This window comes from Ylistrum balloti, unplaced genomic scaffold (genome assembly GCF_031769215.1).
Source record: "Ylistrum balloti isolate Yb309-2 unplaced genomic scaffold, AGI_CSIRO_Ybal_v1 Utg370312, whole genome shotgun sequence".
NCBI classification, from domain to species: domain Eukaryota; kingdom Metazoa; phylum Mollusca; class Bivalvia; order Pectinida; family Pectinidae; genus Ylistrum; species Ylistrum balloti.
Genome location: NW_026782231.1, coordinates 1,055,506 through 1,072,379, shown reverse-complemented (window position 1 = coordinate 1,072,379; position 16,874 = coordinate 1,055,506). Strand labels below are relative to the sequence as shown.

Here is a 16,874-nt window from a genome sequence, read left to right as displayed (position 1 = left end):
AATATCACAGACTTACAATATGTAGGATAACCACTTAGGTCCGGACCATCAGAAATAGTTTTTTCACTGATCTACTGTACACGAAGCATTCGACATTACTATTTCACAATGACCTGAACATCACTCTCTGACGTGTCATGCACATAACATAGATATTATTTCATATTCATAATTTATCACAACAAGCTGATCAATCAGAAGCCTTGTTATATACCACGTACCTATCCTAAATGCTTTAACATACATACGTACATCTGACCAATAAGAAGCGTTGTTACATAGCATTGACCTACTAGGAGGAACAGGACTTCAACAAGTGATAATACTTATACCAAACTGTAAATGACCTAGCAGTTGACAGGGCGTTATAACCCAGACAACATGCAGAAAATGAAGCAACTTCACACTTCACTATTTTGCCGTCGGAACTATGTAAACGTTAACTGGATGCCGTGTCGTGGCTAAAATCAGGATTGATATATCATACAAATAAACAATCAATGTAAAACAGCACACTTTGATACTGAGTGAAAACTGTGCCATATAACAGGAGTTGATCTAAGCCGGATATAATATATCTACTGGTCTACCTATTCTGGTCAAATAGCAATTCTCGCTGTTGCCGATTGACAGATTTTCGGTACGCAGATTTTTTCAACGAAATTAATACTTCGTTTCGAAAATTTGTGAGAAAAAAAACCAAACCAACCCCGCCCCCCCCCCCCCCCCCCCCCCCCCCCCCCCAAAAAAAAAAAACCCCATTCCCAAGGCAATGACGAAAACCTGTCTGTGACCAGAATATTATATATATCGACTATCCATACTCGAAGAGAGATGCTAGTCACGTGACTATCACAACCATTATATAAGTTATGTGATTACATAGCCGGGAGTGACATAACTGTAAAAGCACTTTCGTGAATATCCGATTACACGAGATACCGGCGAATCTGGTCCCAGTCGTAAGGACCCAAAGGCGTTCGCCAATTCAGCGAGAGTATCCTTCGGAGTCTCTCGGGAATTTTGCATGGCGAGTCCAATAATAGAGGAACCAGATTACCCTCTTTGCTTTTCTCTTCTAAGAGTCGCACTATATCCGTCTGTTCGTCTGCACTCGTCCATTCTGTCCGTATGAAGTCCATAGACAAAACCAGGATAACCTTTGTTGCGACATTGTCCCTCAGTGGTTCCCAGATTCCAGAACTGGCTACAAAGTCTCGGCCGGCAAGGTAGCCTAGGTAATAAACAACACATTAAAGGTGACCTTTAGTGCACGACCCCTCACACCGACCCCACCCAGCGGATGCTATTAAAATCCGTAAAATAAACGCAAACGCAACTATTACTTCCGACCAATCCGAAGTTTCACCCAATGAAAAACAACAGTATACTCACCTCGGACCTTGTTGACTCCGAAGCTTTCCTCTAGTGACGGACGTAGGACGTACATGACCCAGTTGATGTCCGTCATGCTGTGGATGACGATATAATCGTATGTGCCGCAGTATTGTGGCATCATGCCTGGAAGCTGAAGGACAATTTTGAGGACACTTGACACAGGTCCTCCTGTCGTTTGTCCAATCGTCCGTGTCGGCGTCCTTTCCTTTTCGCCGATTGTCCTGCTCTTGTCATGTGGACTTCGAAGCAGGAACCGAAATCGAGACTTTGGTGAACGCGGCGCTGCGTTTCGTTTCTTCGATTCATTGTTTCTTACTTTTTCTAGCTTTTGTTTGAGCTTTTCTATCAAGCAGACGTGATTTACTCCTCCGTTACCATGGATACTTGATGTTAGTACTTCTATGACCGCCAACATTTCCGTGAAATATTCTTTTGTACATTTCGCCATGTTGTTAATGACGTCATCCTGTCCGTACTTGTCTGCACACCAGCACAACCAGTAAACAAATTCCTGTAAAACATGGCGTCCATTTTTACCAGCGTCTTTGTATAGTTCGAAAAAGTACGTGCACAATGTTTTAAACAAATTCACGTTCCGTGTGGTATCATTCTCAATCACACGCTTAAGGCATTCTACTGCCTCTCGGTATGACTTGAGCTGGAACAGGCTACTCGCAAGCGTTTCGTAACACTTGAGTTTACTCTGGTCCTGAGCGCCCTTTTCGATCGCTTGCTGTATATAGTCAATCCCTTCATATAGTATATCATCTTTATCCACAATACACGACAGGCGTCGTGACTGAGGCTGACACTGAGCCAACATATGACATACCATTCCCATGAAAACCAGGTCGGCCACACCCCCAGACAGAAGCGCCACCTCTCCGTCAGATTTTGCCTGACGCAGATACCTTTCTCCGAGGGTTGGGGCTAATAGTGAAAGATGATAATTGATGTCGCGTCTAACGGAATATGCTAGTGAGTTCTCGTAGAAATCTGCGAGATTTGATATAGACCGCGAGACTACAACATTAGCTCTGTCCAGTTGTCGTTTTTTCTCTGATGGGTCATTTATTTTGTTCAATGCCTTGTGCAACATGTAATTTGCTTCAGTCGTCAATATCACGTGATCCTCAGGACAATATGACCTGGCTTTCTCGTAAAGAAAACTGGACACGCCCCCAAGTTGTGTTGTTGTAATCGTGAATGTTTCCAGTGTGTCCTTGTACGTGTCTCCTGAAACGAGATGACATATATTTTAAAACCGTCTTTTTGCTGCAATTTGGGTAGTTTGTCATTATTGACCATTTAAATATCCGAAGAATTCAGAGGAGGTCGTGTCAGGACTGAAAATAGCAGTATACAATAAACTTCGTACAATATGTGTAAGAAAAAAGTCTGTCACCTTTCCCCTCGAAGTTAGCCGAAAGGAGATGACCCAGGTAGCTGAGGGACCGGGCCCGATACAACATGGACTCGGGGATATCAGTGTCAAGCTCCTTGAAGACCTTGAGGAAGAGGCGCGCCGCCTTCTTCCTGTGTATCCCGGCCTGTCCAGCTCTGTAGAGGAAAACACACGCCATTACTACAATACTGTAAACTGCCATCTCTAGATCGACTCGATAGCGTCGTGAATTAAGTGTGCTACACCTGATACAAAAATACATAAACTTCCAATGTTAAAGGACTCTAATGTATGTTACAGAATCTACCCTTTCTCCCGTTATAACATTGTTATTTGTATCGTGACTGGAAGTGGACAACCAGCCCCCTTTTGAATGCCAACAATATCTTAGTTTATGGTCCATTTGACCCATGTCCCTGGTAGTATGTATCCAGACCAGATCTTGAAAGTAAAGGAGATATATATAGATTTGACCCCAAACTGTTTCCGGTCAATACGTTTCACACTGGTCAGTCATTTGACGAAGAGTGACATTGTAGCCGTCGATATCACATACATAATTGTTCCAACAACTACTAATATATTATTACAGGATCTCAAAGGAATTTTTCATTTCGCATGAAATTTTATAATACGCGACTGAGAAGTTGCCATACTTAGGCGAGCCTCGGCAAGATAATTACAGTAATGTATGAAATAAAAAAGAATGAGAAAGTTTTAAAGTGTGGAATATTGGTGACGTAATCAAACGGAAGCAACCATATTCGATCAATGACGTAACGTCATCTCCATATTATGACGTCACGATAGATTTCTCATTTCGAATTTCAAAGCCATTGAAAATGGTAAATGTAATGGAATATTACGCTAGAGACATATAGAAAAAAATTACCGGCTAACAGGCCAATTAAAGGAATATCCGTTAAGCATATTTCGAATTTCCTACGTTATCATTTGACCTTGAACCACTATGTAATGTCAGAACCTTGACCTACCTGCAGAGTGACACGAGGTTGGCCATGTTATAGTTGATGAGAGCCTGGTAGTAATTCCACAACTCAACCTCCAGTTCTGTACCCGGCTGACACATCAACATCTCTAGCCCGACCTCGTAGTTCTTCAGACACTCGCTCGTATTGAACGCTCGTCGCTCCTTGGAGTCCTCGATACTCAGCAGTTCACACGTCAGAATACTTACTTCGGCGAGGACACCGTCTATAGAGGTTTCCGCACGGCTGTCCCTGCAGTTCCTTCGAAGGTCCTCGAGACGCTTCGTGACGCTGTCCATTGCACCTTTTACCATTTCCACCCCTTTAGCATCGTGATACAACACTGTGTAAACGTAACCTGGAAACAAGGACGGATAAAGACTTATCACCTTGTCACGTTAATTACAGTGCTAAACAATACAGATTGATCACGCCAACTACAAAAATAAGCAATTCCGATAGGAAGATGAAACCCTGATTCTTTTCAGAATCTCGTCAGTGATGCTACATCATATATCAGTTTCGTCCTTTCAGGACTCGTCAGTCATGCTACATCATATATCAGTTTCGTCCTTTCAGGACTCGTCAGTCATGCTACATCATACAGCTGTTTCGTCCTTTCAGGACTCGTCAGTGATGCTACATCATATATCAGTTTCGTCCTTTCAGGACTCGTCAGTGATGCTACATCATATATCAGTTTCGTCCTTTCAGGACTCGTCAGTCATGCTACATCATATATCAGTTTCGTCCTTTCAGGACTCGTCAGTCATGCTACATCATACAGCTGTTTCGTCCTTTCAGGACTCGTCAGTGATGCTACGTCATACAACAGTTTCGTCCTTTCAGGACTCGTCAGTCATGCTACATCATATATCAGTTTCGTCCTTTCAGGACTCGTCAGTCATGCTACATCATATATCAGTTTCGTCCTTTCAGGACTCGTCAGTCATGCTACATCATACAGCTGTTTCGTCCTTTCAGGACTCGTCAGTGATGCTACGTCATACAACAGTTTCGTCCTTTCAGGACTCGTCAGTGATGCTACATCATACAACTGTTTCGTCCTTTCAGGACTCGTCAGTGATGCTACATCATACAGCTGTTTCGTCCTTTCAGGACTCGTCAGTGATGCTACATCGCACAGCTGTTTCTTTCTAATAGGCATCTTCAGTAATGCTACATCATACAACTGTTTCGTACTTCTAGGACTCGTCAGTGATGCTACATCATACAACTGTTTCGTCCTTCTAGGACTCGTCAGTGATGCTACATCATACAGCTGTTTCGTCCTTCTAGGACTCGTCAGTGATGTTACATCATACAGCTGTTTCTAGGAGTCGTCAATGATGTTAAGAGCCTAAATCATTGAAACGTAGAGACAGCCACTAAAGAAAATCACGATTGTACGATTCAAATGAGAAAATCATATTAGGATTTTATCACAAAATTCAATAACTTTGATAAATTTCAATATTTCATGATTTTGAATGAAAGTGAACTGCCTATGTATGGTCAAGTTTCTATGTATATGTGGCATTCAGTATTCTATTTATACCCTAACCGACCTTGTTCATACTCTAACCGACCTTGTTCAAGGTGTGTCATTCTGTATTCTAGTTATACTTTAACCGACCTCGTTGAAGGTGTGTCATTCTATATTCTATTTATACCCTAACCGACCTTGTTCATACTCTAACCGACCTTGTTCATACTCTAACCGACCTTGTTGAAGGTGTGTCATTCTATATTCTATTTATACTCTAACCGACCTTGTTGAAGGTGTGTCATTCTATATTCTATTTATACTCTAACCGACCTTGTTCAAGGTGTGTCATTCTATATTCTATTTATACTCTAACCGACCTTGTTCAAGGTGTGTCATTCTGTATTCTAGTTATACTCTAACCGACCTTGTTCAAGGTGTGTCATTCTGCATTCTATTTATACTCTAACCGACCTTGTTCAAGGTGTGTCATTCTATATTCTATTTATACTCTAACCGACCTTGTTCAAGGAAGCATAACGCCTTCAGTATCTCGTATTTCCGCTTTCTTTTGTTAAGGAGCTCATCCAACCTTTCCCGGCATGCATTAGCGTCAGCTCTTCTATGACAGATTCTATACACGTGCTCCAGGTTAGCTAGCGTGTTTAAATGATCGGGATTGGCAGAGTTCAAGGCCGATAATTGTTTTCCGGCTTCCAGACGGCGCTTCCTGTCCTGACACATGATAACATACTTGAGGTTTCGCAGAGCTAAGTGGACGAGTTGGTTTTCGTTGTTGAGTCTGATGTCGAGTGCGGCGATGATTTTGTCGATGTTACAGAGCGACCTTTCATCGAGGATCAGAGCGTCGAGGTCGAAAAATCCGGGGTGAACTGGTGGCAGCTCTGGCTCACTAGAGCGGAGACTTTCTACATCAAATTCCTCCATGACGTCACAGCTGCAACAAGAACAAAGAAGTTTGTAAACAAATATCTATACTACATTCGTCTCTGTTAAAACGGCCTAACGACATGCTACCGTCCATACTGCCTGTTTTTGTTAGTTTTCTCTTGTTTGTTTAACATACATAAAAAGAAAAAATTCTTTTCTTTTAATGAAAAATCTCCGGAACGTATTCCGGAAATTTTCGAAATTTCGAGTTAGTAATCCGAAATTTTGAGTTAGTAAATATTAACACGAAATTTCGAGGTTTTATCTCGAAATTTCGGGTTCGACTTAATAACTCAAAATTTCGGCTTACTAACTCAAAGTTTCGGGTTAATATCTAAAAATTTCGAGATAAAATAAAACACAACCTGGCCGGAATACGCTTCCGTGAAAATCCCATAAAAAGAACTCGTAAATCTCCGTGACATTTTGCTTGTTAATTACAGAAAATACTTCCATGTTGTAAGTGATTAATATATATTCCAAAACATACAGACTTGGTCTCAAAAATACTTGTTCTTTATAATAGGAATTTGCGTATATTGAAGGAATAGAAGTGTTTAGATTGACTATACATATATCTCATGTTGATAAAACAAATACCAAAATATCACCTGAATTCAAACTGTACGACACGAAGACAAAATATGAACAAAAGAAAGATGTACACGGATATTCCTGGATTGTACAAGGAGAATAAGACCAGCTGTTCCCGCCATTTAAATGTAAATACTATCACGTGTTCACATGAGAACAATTACGGTATACAAGAACGGAAACGACAGCTCCACTAACATTTTTTCAAACATATTCAAATTTATATGTCACTAGAGAGTAGACTCATTAAGACCACAGTGACGTCCATAAAGCTTTCCTATCACCAATCTGCAGCCCTCCAAGTAATTCTAATGACAGTGAGAGTTTACACTATGGTTTGAAATCTACGAGTAAAACAATGAGGCAAGATTTCCTAAAAATAGCTCAGTGTTTTCCTCGTTAAAGTAATCAATCGTAATGAGAGGAAGTTATTTTACAAAGGATACGTAATCAAGAGGATTTTCAAAGGAATCAATAAACAAAATCTTAGTTTTTGTGTAAATCCTTGTGAGATGCTGTAAAGTTGGGTACAATATAATTGGAAACAGAAGTACAGTGTTGGCTTAATCAATACTACATCTACTTCTAACTCAACCCGTCACTTCACACGCGCAGAACTCCAGGGGGTCGAACGCTTCAGGAAAGGGTTATGTTGTGATACATGTACGAGAATATGTCGATATGACACTTCACTTTGGTTAATCCTACAAAGTGACTAGAAAACGGACCGAAAGGACCACATCAAAACGCAACATTTGTATACCTTTAACTGACATGTTCCACAAACTCGAATGGTTACCGTCAAAAATAATGGTTTTCTTACAAACATTCCATTCTAATATTCAAACAAATATTTTCGAAATTTTCAATACAGGTGCCAAACACCAAACATAAAAAAGTGTTATTTTCAAAATTTGTATTCGAATTTTGTAATTTAGGTCGGATATGGGTCACTTACCACACCGACCACTGGTAAGCTCGGGTCACTTACCACACCGACCACTGGTAAGCTCGGGTCACTTACCATACCGACCACTGGTAAGCTCGGGTCACAATGTCCCACTTGCAAAACGGACACTACCAAGACAGGGTCACCTACTAACGGACACTACCATGATAGTGTCACCTACTAACGGACACCTTCTAACGGACACTACCATGATAGTGTCACCTACTAACGGACACCTACTAACGGACACTGCCATGATAGTGTCACCTACTAACGCACACTACCATGATAGTGTCACCTACTAACGGACACTACCATGATACTGTCACCTACTAACGGACACTACCATGATAGTGTCACCTACTAACGGACACCTACTAACGGACACTACCATGATAGTGTCACCTACTAACGCACACTACCATGATAGTGTCACCTACTAACGGACACTACCATGATAGTGTCACCTACTAACGGACACTACCATGATAGTGTCACCTACTAACGGACACTACCATGATACTGTCACCTACTAACGGACACTACCATGATACTGTCACCTACTAACGGACACTACCATGATAGTGTCACCTACTAACGCACACTACCATGATAGTGTCACCTACTAACGGACACTACCATGATAGTGTCACCTACTAACGCACACTACCATGATAGTGTCACCTACTAACGGACACTACCATGATAGTGTCACCTACTAACGGACACTACCATGATAGTGTCACCTACTAACGGACACTACCATGATAGTGTCACCTACTAACGGACACTACCATGATAGTGTCACCTACTAACGGACACTACCATGATAGTGTCACCTACTAACGGACACTACCATGATAGTGTCACCTACTAACGGACACTACCATGATAGTGTCACCTACTAACGGACACTACCATGATAGTGTCACCTACTAACGGACACTACCATGATAGTGTCACCTACTAACGGACCAGACCAGCGTCTCTGTCCCAGTTCTATCGGTTTATGTATCAGCCTATCAAGTGCTGTGGCGGTCTCTATGACTGAGATGTTGGTACATTGTGTACTGCCGTACACGCGGTGTGTTAGTGTAGATAATAATGATGATTATAAATAGATCATTAACACGCGCTTTACGTGTCAATTACTGTTATCTGTGTCACATTGTCTCGCACTATTATGCAATCACAAACACGTGGCTTGTTTCTTTGATTCACGTTGTTAGTTACAGGGTACAATGTACATCTAGAGAGATGGTTTAGGAGTATAGAATCTGTTTCACGTTTCGTTACCTTACACCGCTGGTATTAAGTATCACATTTGACATGTGACATTAAATTGCAAGTTTCATTCCCTTCTTTTTGGCCATGTAAATTTACTTGTAACAGGGCGAGGATCTCATGGTTCACTTTTGGTCACATGATTTTCAACAGCGAGTCTCCTACATCACGTGTTAGATATTACAATTTCCTTTGCCTCACCTTTCAGCCACGTGATTTTGCAACTACTTTACATTTGGTCACGTAACATATCCACAGTAATTTGACCAATCAACTTTTGTGTCTAACTTTCTTATCAGCACAGGAGTCCCGTCACATGCCCTCCCCAAGGACACAAACGGTTCAGTACGTGGGAGTCCCGTCACATTCCCTCCCCAAGGACACAAACGGTTCAGTACATGGAAGTCCCGTCACATGCCCTCCCCAAGGACACAAACGGTTCAGTACATGGAAATCCTGTCACATTCCCTCCCCAAGGACACAAACGGTTCAGTACATGGAAATCCCGTCACATTCCCTCCCCAAGGACACAAACGGTTCAGTACATAGAAGTCCCGTCACATGCCCTCCCCAAGGACTCAAACGGTTCAGTACATGGAAATCCCATCACATGCTCTCCCCAAGGACATAAACGGTTCAGTACATGGAAATCCCGTCACATTCCCTCCCCAAGGACACAAACGGTTCAGTACATAGAAGTCCCGTCACATGCCCTCCCCAAAGGACACAAACAATTCAGTATATGGGAGTCCTGCCACAAACGGTTCAGCATAGTTTCGTCGGTGTCTTAGCCTCTGAGGAAAATACAAACCATCACGAGTTGGTGACGTCGAGCCACACAGATAATGTCGGTCAACGCTCTAACCTGAATTATCGCGGGTTTGGTCACATGACATGACACCAAACAAGTACTTCAGTGTTTCTGTTTCTATATAATTCTTCGACCTTTGAGATTGGAGGTGGCTGTTATTACAGATCGTCTGTAATACACACATACCTAACCTACTAGTATGTGGCAAAGTCCCAAGGCAATTTCCAAATCGCAAGATAACGTTATTGAAACTAGAACAGAAAATCAAAATACTTCAAGTCTGAAGGCCAAATTGTAAATGGAATGAAGCCTGAACGATAGGAGAAATGAAAGTTATTTGGCTCGAATATTAGAGATGGTGAAGATATACACTTATATATGTTGGTTCATGGTATGACCTTGACCTCAACATCAAACCAATACCACAGGGGCAGGGACTATTGTCACTATTCTCAGAAATCACTATTCTCAGACATCAAACCAATACCACAGGGGCAGGCACTATTGTCACTATTCTCAGAAATCACTATTCTCAGACATCAAACCAATACCACAGGGGCAGGCACTATTGTCGCTATTCTCAGAAATCACTATTCTCAGACATCAAACCAATACCACAGGGGCAGGCACTATTGTCATTCTCAGAAATCACTATTCTCAGACATCAAACCAATACCACAGGGGCAGGCACTATTGTCACTATTCTCAGAAATCACTATTCTCAGACATCAAACCAATACCACAGGGGCAGGCACTATTGTCTATTCTCAGAAATCACTATTCTCAGACATCAAACCAATACCACAGGGGCAGGCACTATTGTCGCTATTCTCAGAAATCACTATTCTCAGACATCAAACCAATACCACAGGGGCAGGCACTATTGTCACTATTCTCAGAAATCACTATTCTCAGACATCAAACCAATACCACAGGGGCAGGCACTATTGTCGCTATTCTCAGAAATCACTATTCTCAGACATCAAACCAATACCACAGGGGCAGGCACTATTGTCACTATTCTCAGAAATCACTATTCTCAGACATCAAACCAATACCACAGGGGCAGGCACTATTGTCGCTATTCTCAGAAATCACTATTCCCAGACATCAAACCAATACCACAGGGGCAGGCACTATTGTCACTATTCTCAGAAATCAGCCATAATAAACAAATCTTAATGACGTTTTTGTGTTCAGTGACGTCATCTTCTTCAGACTTATCAAGATTATATATATACGTCACTGCCGCGGACCTACAGACAAGAACCAAAGGAAGGTAAGCGATGCACGTGGTTGAAGAGTTTCCAAGGGAAAGCGAATGTTTCATGAGACTGGACGTAAAAATGGTATGTTACTCCTACAACTGTAACCAATTATTACGGGAGAATTAATAAGGGAGGTAACTCATACAAAAGATCGGGCTAACAAAGGAAGGTAGCAAGGCTGTTAAGACCGACTTGGATTGAAACATACACAATATTGTAAAAGTAGGGAGTCTCTGGGTAGATATTGTAGGAGAATGAATCGATGAGCACGTGTAGATATAAATAGATTTGCACTGATCACAAAGCCGCGCGCGCGGAATATCTGCACGTGATGTTCTAAATATTGTCAGCATAATTGAAAGTATTAAGAATGCCTTAAATATGATACTAAAATAAATTTTCATTATGAATTACGTTGGAAACCACAAAATTTCAAGTACCTGTCTTGTCTCACACTGAAATGCACGTGTAAAACAATTAAATGGAATTATCTATCTAAGTGCGGAATTAAATAAAGTTGTGTTGTTCTCTAACTACACAAAACCGCCGTCTTCACTGGGAACGTTCCATAACAAGTTATTTATGGTAAAATGACATCTGGCAGGATTCGTTAAATTATTTATAGAAAGTTTAACACAAAAATCGAAAAGATGTGTAAATAACCAATAAGATAACGTGACCTAATTACCCGATCTACATCAGAGAAGTATTCTCAACAGTGATCTAAAAGGAATTATACATTTACTTTATTGACTCAGTTATCACTATATCACAACATAATGTACAGTACAAACCAACCAGAAAATATCAACATATCAATATAACCATAATCCACACCCAAATGCCATAAAACTAGGGCAAAAACAACCAGAAAATACCTATCACCATAATCCACACCCAAATGCCATAAAACTAGTGCAAAAACAACCAGAAAATACCTATCACCATAATCCACACCCAAATGCCATAAAACTAGGGCAAAAACAACCAGAAAATACCTATCACCATAATCCACACCCAAATGCCATAAAACTAGTGCAAAAACAACCAGAAAATACCTATCACCATAATCCACACCCAAATGCCATAAAACTAGTGCAAAAACAACCAGAAAATACCTATCACCATAATCCACACCCAAATGCCATAAAACTAGGGCAAAAACAACCAGAAAATACCTATCAATATAACCATAATCCACACCCAAATGCCATAAAACTAGGGCAAAAACAACCAGAAAATACCTATCACCATAATCCACACCCAAATGCCATAAAACTAGGGCAAAAACAACCAGAAAATACCTATCAATATAACCCAAATGCCATAATCCACACCCAAATGCCATAAAACTAGGGCAAAAACAACCAGAAAATACCTATCACCATAATCCACACCCAAATGCCATAAAACTAGGGCAAAAACAACCAGAAAATACCTATCAATATAACCATAATCCACACCCAAATGCCATAAAACTAGGGCAAAAACAACCAGAAAATACCTATCAATATAACCATAATCCACACCCAAATGCCATAAAACTAGGGCAAAAACAACCAGAAAATACCTATCACCATAATCCACACCCAAATGCCATAAAACTAGGGCAAAAACAACCAGAAAATACCTATCAATATAACCATAATCCACACCCAAATGCCATAAAACTAGGGCAAAAACAACCAGAAAATACCTATCACCATAATCCACACCCAAATGCCATAAAACTAGGGCAAAAACAACCAGAAAATACCTATCAATATAACCATAATCCACACCCAAATGCCATAAAACTAGTGCAAAAACAACCAGAAAATACCTATCAATATAACCATAATCCACACCCAAATGCCATAAAACTAGTGCAAAAACAACCAGAAAATACCTATCAATATAACCATAATCCACACCCAAATGCCATAAAACTAGTGCAAAAACAACCAGAAAATACCTATCACCATAATCCACACCCAAATGCCATAAAACTAGGGCTAAAACAACCAGAAAATACCTATCAATATAACCATAATCCACACCCAAATGCCATAAAACTAGTGCAAAAACAACCAGAAAATACCTATCACCATAATCCACACCCAAATGCCATAAAACTAGGGCAAAAACAACCAGAAAATACCTATCACCATAATCCACACCCAAATGCCATAAAACTAGGGCAAAAACAACCAGAAAATACCTATCAATATAACCATAATCCACACCCAAATGCCATAAAACTAGTGCAAACACAACCAGAAAATACCTATCACCATAATCCACACCCAAATGCCATAAAACTAGGGCAAAAACAACCAGAAAATACCTATCACCATAATCCACACCCAAATGCCATAAAACTAGTGCAAAGTAGGAACAAAAGAAAGACTTCTGAAAAGTGCACAGAGAATAACACAAAGGTGTTTCGGAAGAGTAAGCGTCTTCTGCTTCACCCACCGTGTAAAATTTGGCCAATCTAAGTAAGTAATGTCACGTTCTCAAAAGGGAAACTTTCAGTAAATACAGTTTAAGTATACAATACCGCCCTTCAGTAAATACATCGTACAAAGTTTACGTAGACAATACTGTATAAACAATATAGAACTTACACCTGTTAATGAACTTGTGGCTGATCTGAGGAGTAATAATCTAAATATAGGCCCACGTGCGCTTCATTATAATGCTAATGATAAAGATAAGATGTTGCCTGATACCCCCATTACGTATCAGACTGTTACTTTATCGTAACATCAGTCATATCTCACACTTTAATTGTAAAGAATATTTAGTGCTGGGGCTTTCCAAGGGGAATGATATGAGTGTTCTGGAAAACGATAGGTTTAATGTGTTTGATAACATCTGCATCGCCAAGATCTTCAAACCAAAATGTAGCAAATTAAATAGGTCATCGTGCAGGTTGTAAACTGTATGTATCTAAAACCTAGTGAGAAAAAAGCAACTTATAACATAGCATAGATAGAATAGAAAAAAAACATAGCTTAAAATAATAATTGTGTATCAAACGTGCTCAGTAAGAGGGAAAGTATGTCATATAACATTTAATGTTTTTGTCTGAGAGATAACGTGATATATTTATAAGTTGTGTCTGACATAGATAACGTGATATATCTATAGACTGTGTCTGACATAGATAACGTGATATATCTATAGACTGTGTCTGACATAGTTAACGTGATATATCTATAGACTGTGTCTGACATAGATAACGTGATATATCTATAGATTGTGTCTGACATAGATAACGTGATATATCTATAGATTGTGTCTGACATAGATAACGTGATATATCTATAGATTGTGTCTGACATAGATAACGTGATATATCTATAGATTGTGTCTGACATAGATAACGTGATATATCTATATTGTGTCTGAGATTGTGATTGTGTCTGACATAGATAACGTGATATATCTATAGATTGTGTCTGACATAGATAACGTGATATATCTATAGATAGTGTCTGACATAGATAACGTGATATATTTATAGTCTGACATATTTAACGTGATATATTTATAGACTGACATAGTTAACGTGATATATTTATAAATTGTGTCTGACATAGATAACGTGATATATCTATAGATTGTGTCTGACATAGATAACGTGATATATCTATAGATTGTGTCTGACATAGATAACGTGATATATCTATAGATTGTGTCTGACATAGATAACGTGATATATCTATAGATTGTGTCTGACATAGATAACGTGATATATCTATAGATTGTGTCTGACATAGATAACGTGATATATTTATAGTCTGACATATTTAACGTGATATATTTATAGACTGACATAGTTAACGTGATATATTTATAGATTGTGTCTGACATAGATAACGTGATATATCTATAGATTGTGTCTGACATAGATAACGTGATATATCTATAGATTGTGTCTGACATAGATAACGTGATATATTTATAAATTGTGTCTGACATAGATAACGTGATATATCTATAGATTGTGCCTGACATAGATAACGTGATATATCTATAGATTGTGTCTGACATAGACGTGATATATCTATAGATTGTGTCTGACATAGATAACGTGATATATCTATAGATTGTGTCTGACATAGATAACGTGATATATCTATAGATTGTGTCTGACATAGATAACGTGATATATTTATAGACATATTTAACGTGATATATTTATAGACTGACATAGTTAACGTGATATATTTATAAATTGTGTCTGACATAGATAACGTGATATATCTATAGATTGTGTCTGACATAGATAAGATTGTGTCTGACATAGATAACGTGATATATATAGATTGTATCTGACATAGATAACGTGATATATCTATAGATTGTGTCTGACATAGATAACGTGATATATCTATAGATTGTGTCTGACATAGATAACGTGATATATCTATAGATAGTGTCTGACATAGATAACGTGATATATTTATAGACTGACATAGTTAACGTGATATATTTATAGATCTGACATAGATTAACGTGATATATCTATATTGTGTCTGACATTGTGATATATCTATAGATTGTGTCTGACATAGATAACGTGATATATCTATAGATTGTGTCTGACATAGATAACGTGATATATCTATAGACTGACATAGTTAACGTGATATATATATAGATTGTGTCTGACATAGATAACGTGATATATATTATAGATTGTGTCTGACATAGATAACGTGATATATTTATAGACTGACAAAGTTAACGAGATATATTTATAGACTGACATAGTTAACGTGATATATTTATAGATTGTGTCTGACATAGATAACGTGATATATCTATAGATTGTATCTGACATACATAGATAACGTGATATATCTATAGATTGTGTCTGACATAGTTAACGTGATATATATATAGATTGTGTCTGACATAGATAACGTGATATATCTATAGATTGTGTCTGACATAGATAACGTGATATATTTATAGATTGTGTCTGACATAGATAACGTGATATATCTATAGATTGTGTCTGACATAGATAACGTGATATATTTATAGACTGACATAGTTAACGTGATATATCTATAGATTGTGTCTGACATAGATAACGTGATATATCTATAGATTGTGTCTGACATAGATAACGTGATATATCTATAGATTGTGTCTGACATAGATAACGTGATATATCTATAGATTGTGTCTGACATAGATAACGTGATATATCTATAGATTGTGTCTGACATAGATAACGTGATATATTTATAGATTGTGTCTGACATAGATAACGTGATATATCTATAGATTGTGTCTGACATAGATAACGTGATATATCTATAGATTGTGTCTGACATAGATATATATATCTATAGATTGTGTCTGACATAGATAACGTGATATATCTACAGATTGTGTCTGACATAGATAACGTGATATATCTATAGATTGTGTCTGACATAGATAACGTGATATATCTATAGATTGTGTCTGACATAGATAACGTGATATATCTATAGATTGTGTCTGACATAGATAACGTGATATATCTATAGATTGTGTCTGACATAGATAACGTGATATATATATAGATTGTGTCTGACATAGATAACGTGATATATCTATAGATTGTGTCTGACATAGTTAACGTGATATATTTATAGACTGTGTCTGACATAGATAACGTGATATATTTATAGACTGTGTCTGACATAGATAACGTGATATATCTATAGATTGTGTCTGACATAGATAACGTGA

General features: G+C 38.7%; 1 protein-coding gene across 1 annotated transcript in view; it reads right to left on the bottom strand.

Moving 5' to 3' along the window:
* Positions 1-746: 746 nt before the first annotated feature.
* Positions 747-16,874, bottom strand: part of LOC132553208 (uncharacterized) — a 28,988-nt gene continuing 12,860 nt past the window's right edge. Inside the window, exons 2-6 of the mRNA XM_060217437.1 lie at positions 5,800-6,236; positions 3,799-4,150; positions 2,804-2,958; positions 1,396-2,634; positions 747-1,234 (exon numbers count right to left, since the gene is read on the bottom strand). Of these exons, the coding sequence (XP_060073420.1) occupies positions 930-1,234; positions 1,396-2,634; positions 2,804-2,958; positions 3,799-4,150; positions 5,800-6,226 (2,478 nt within the window). The 5' untranslated portion in view covers positions 6,227-6,236 and the 3' untranslated portion in view covers positions 747-929. The remainder of the gene's footprint in view (positions 1,235-1,395; positions 2,635-2,803; positions 2,959-3,798; positions 4,151-5,799; positions 6,237-16,874) is intronic.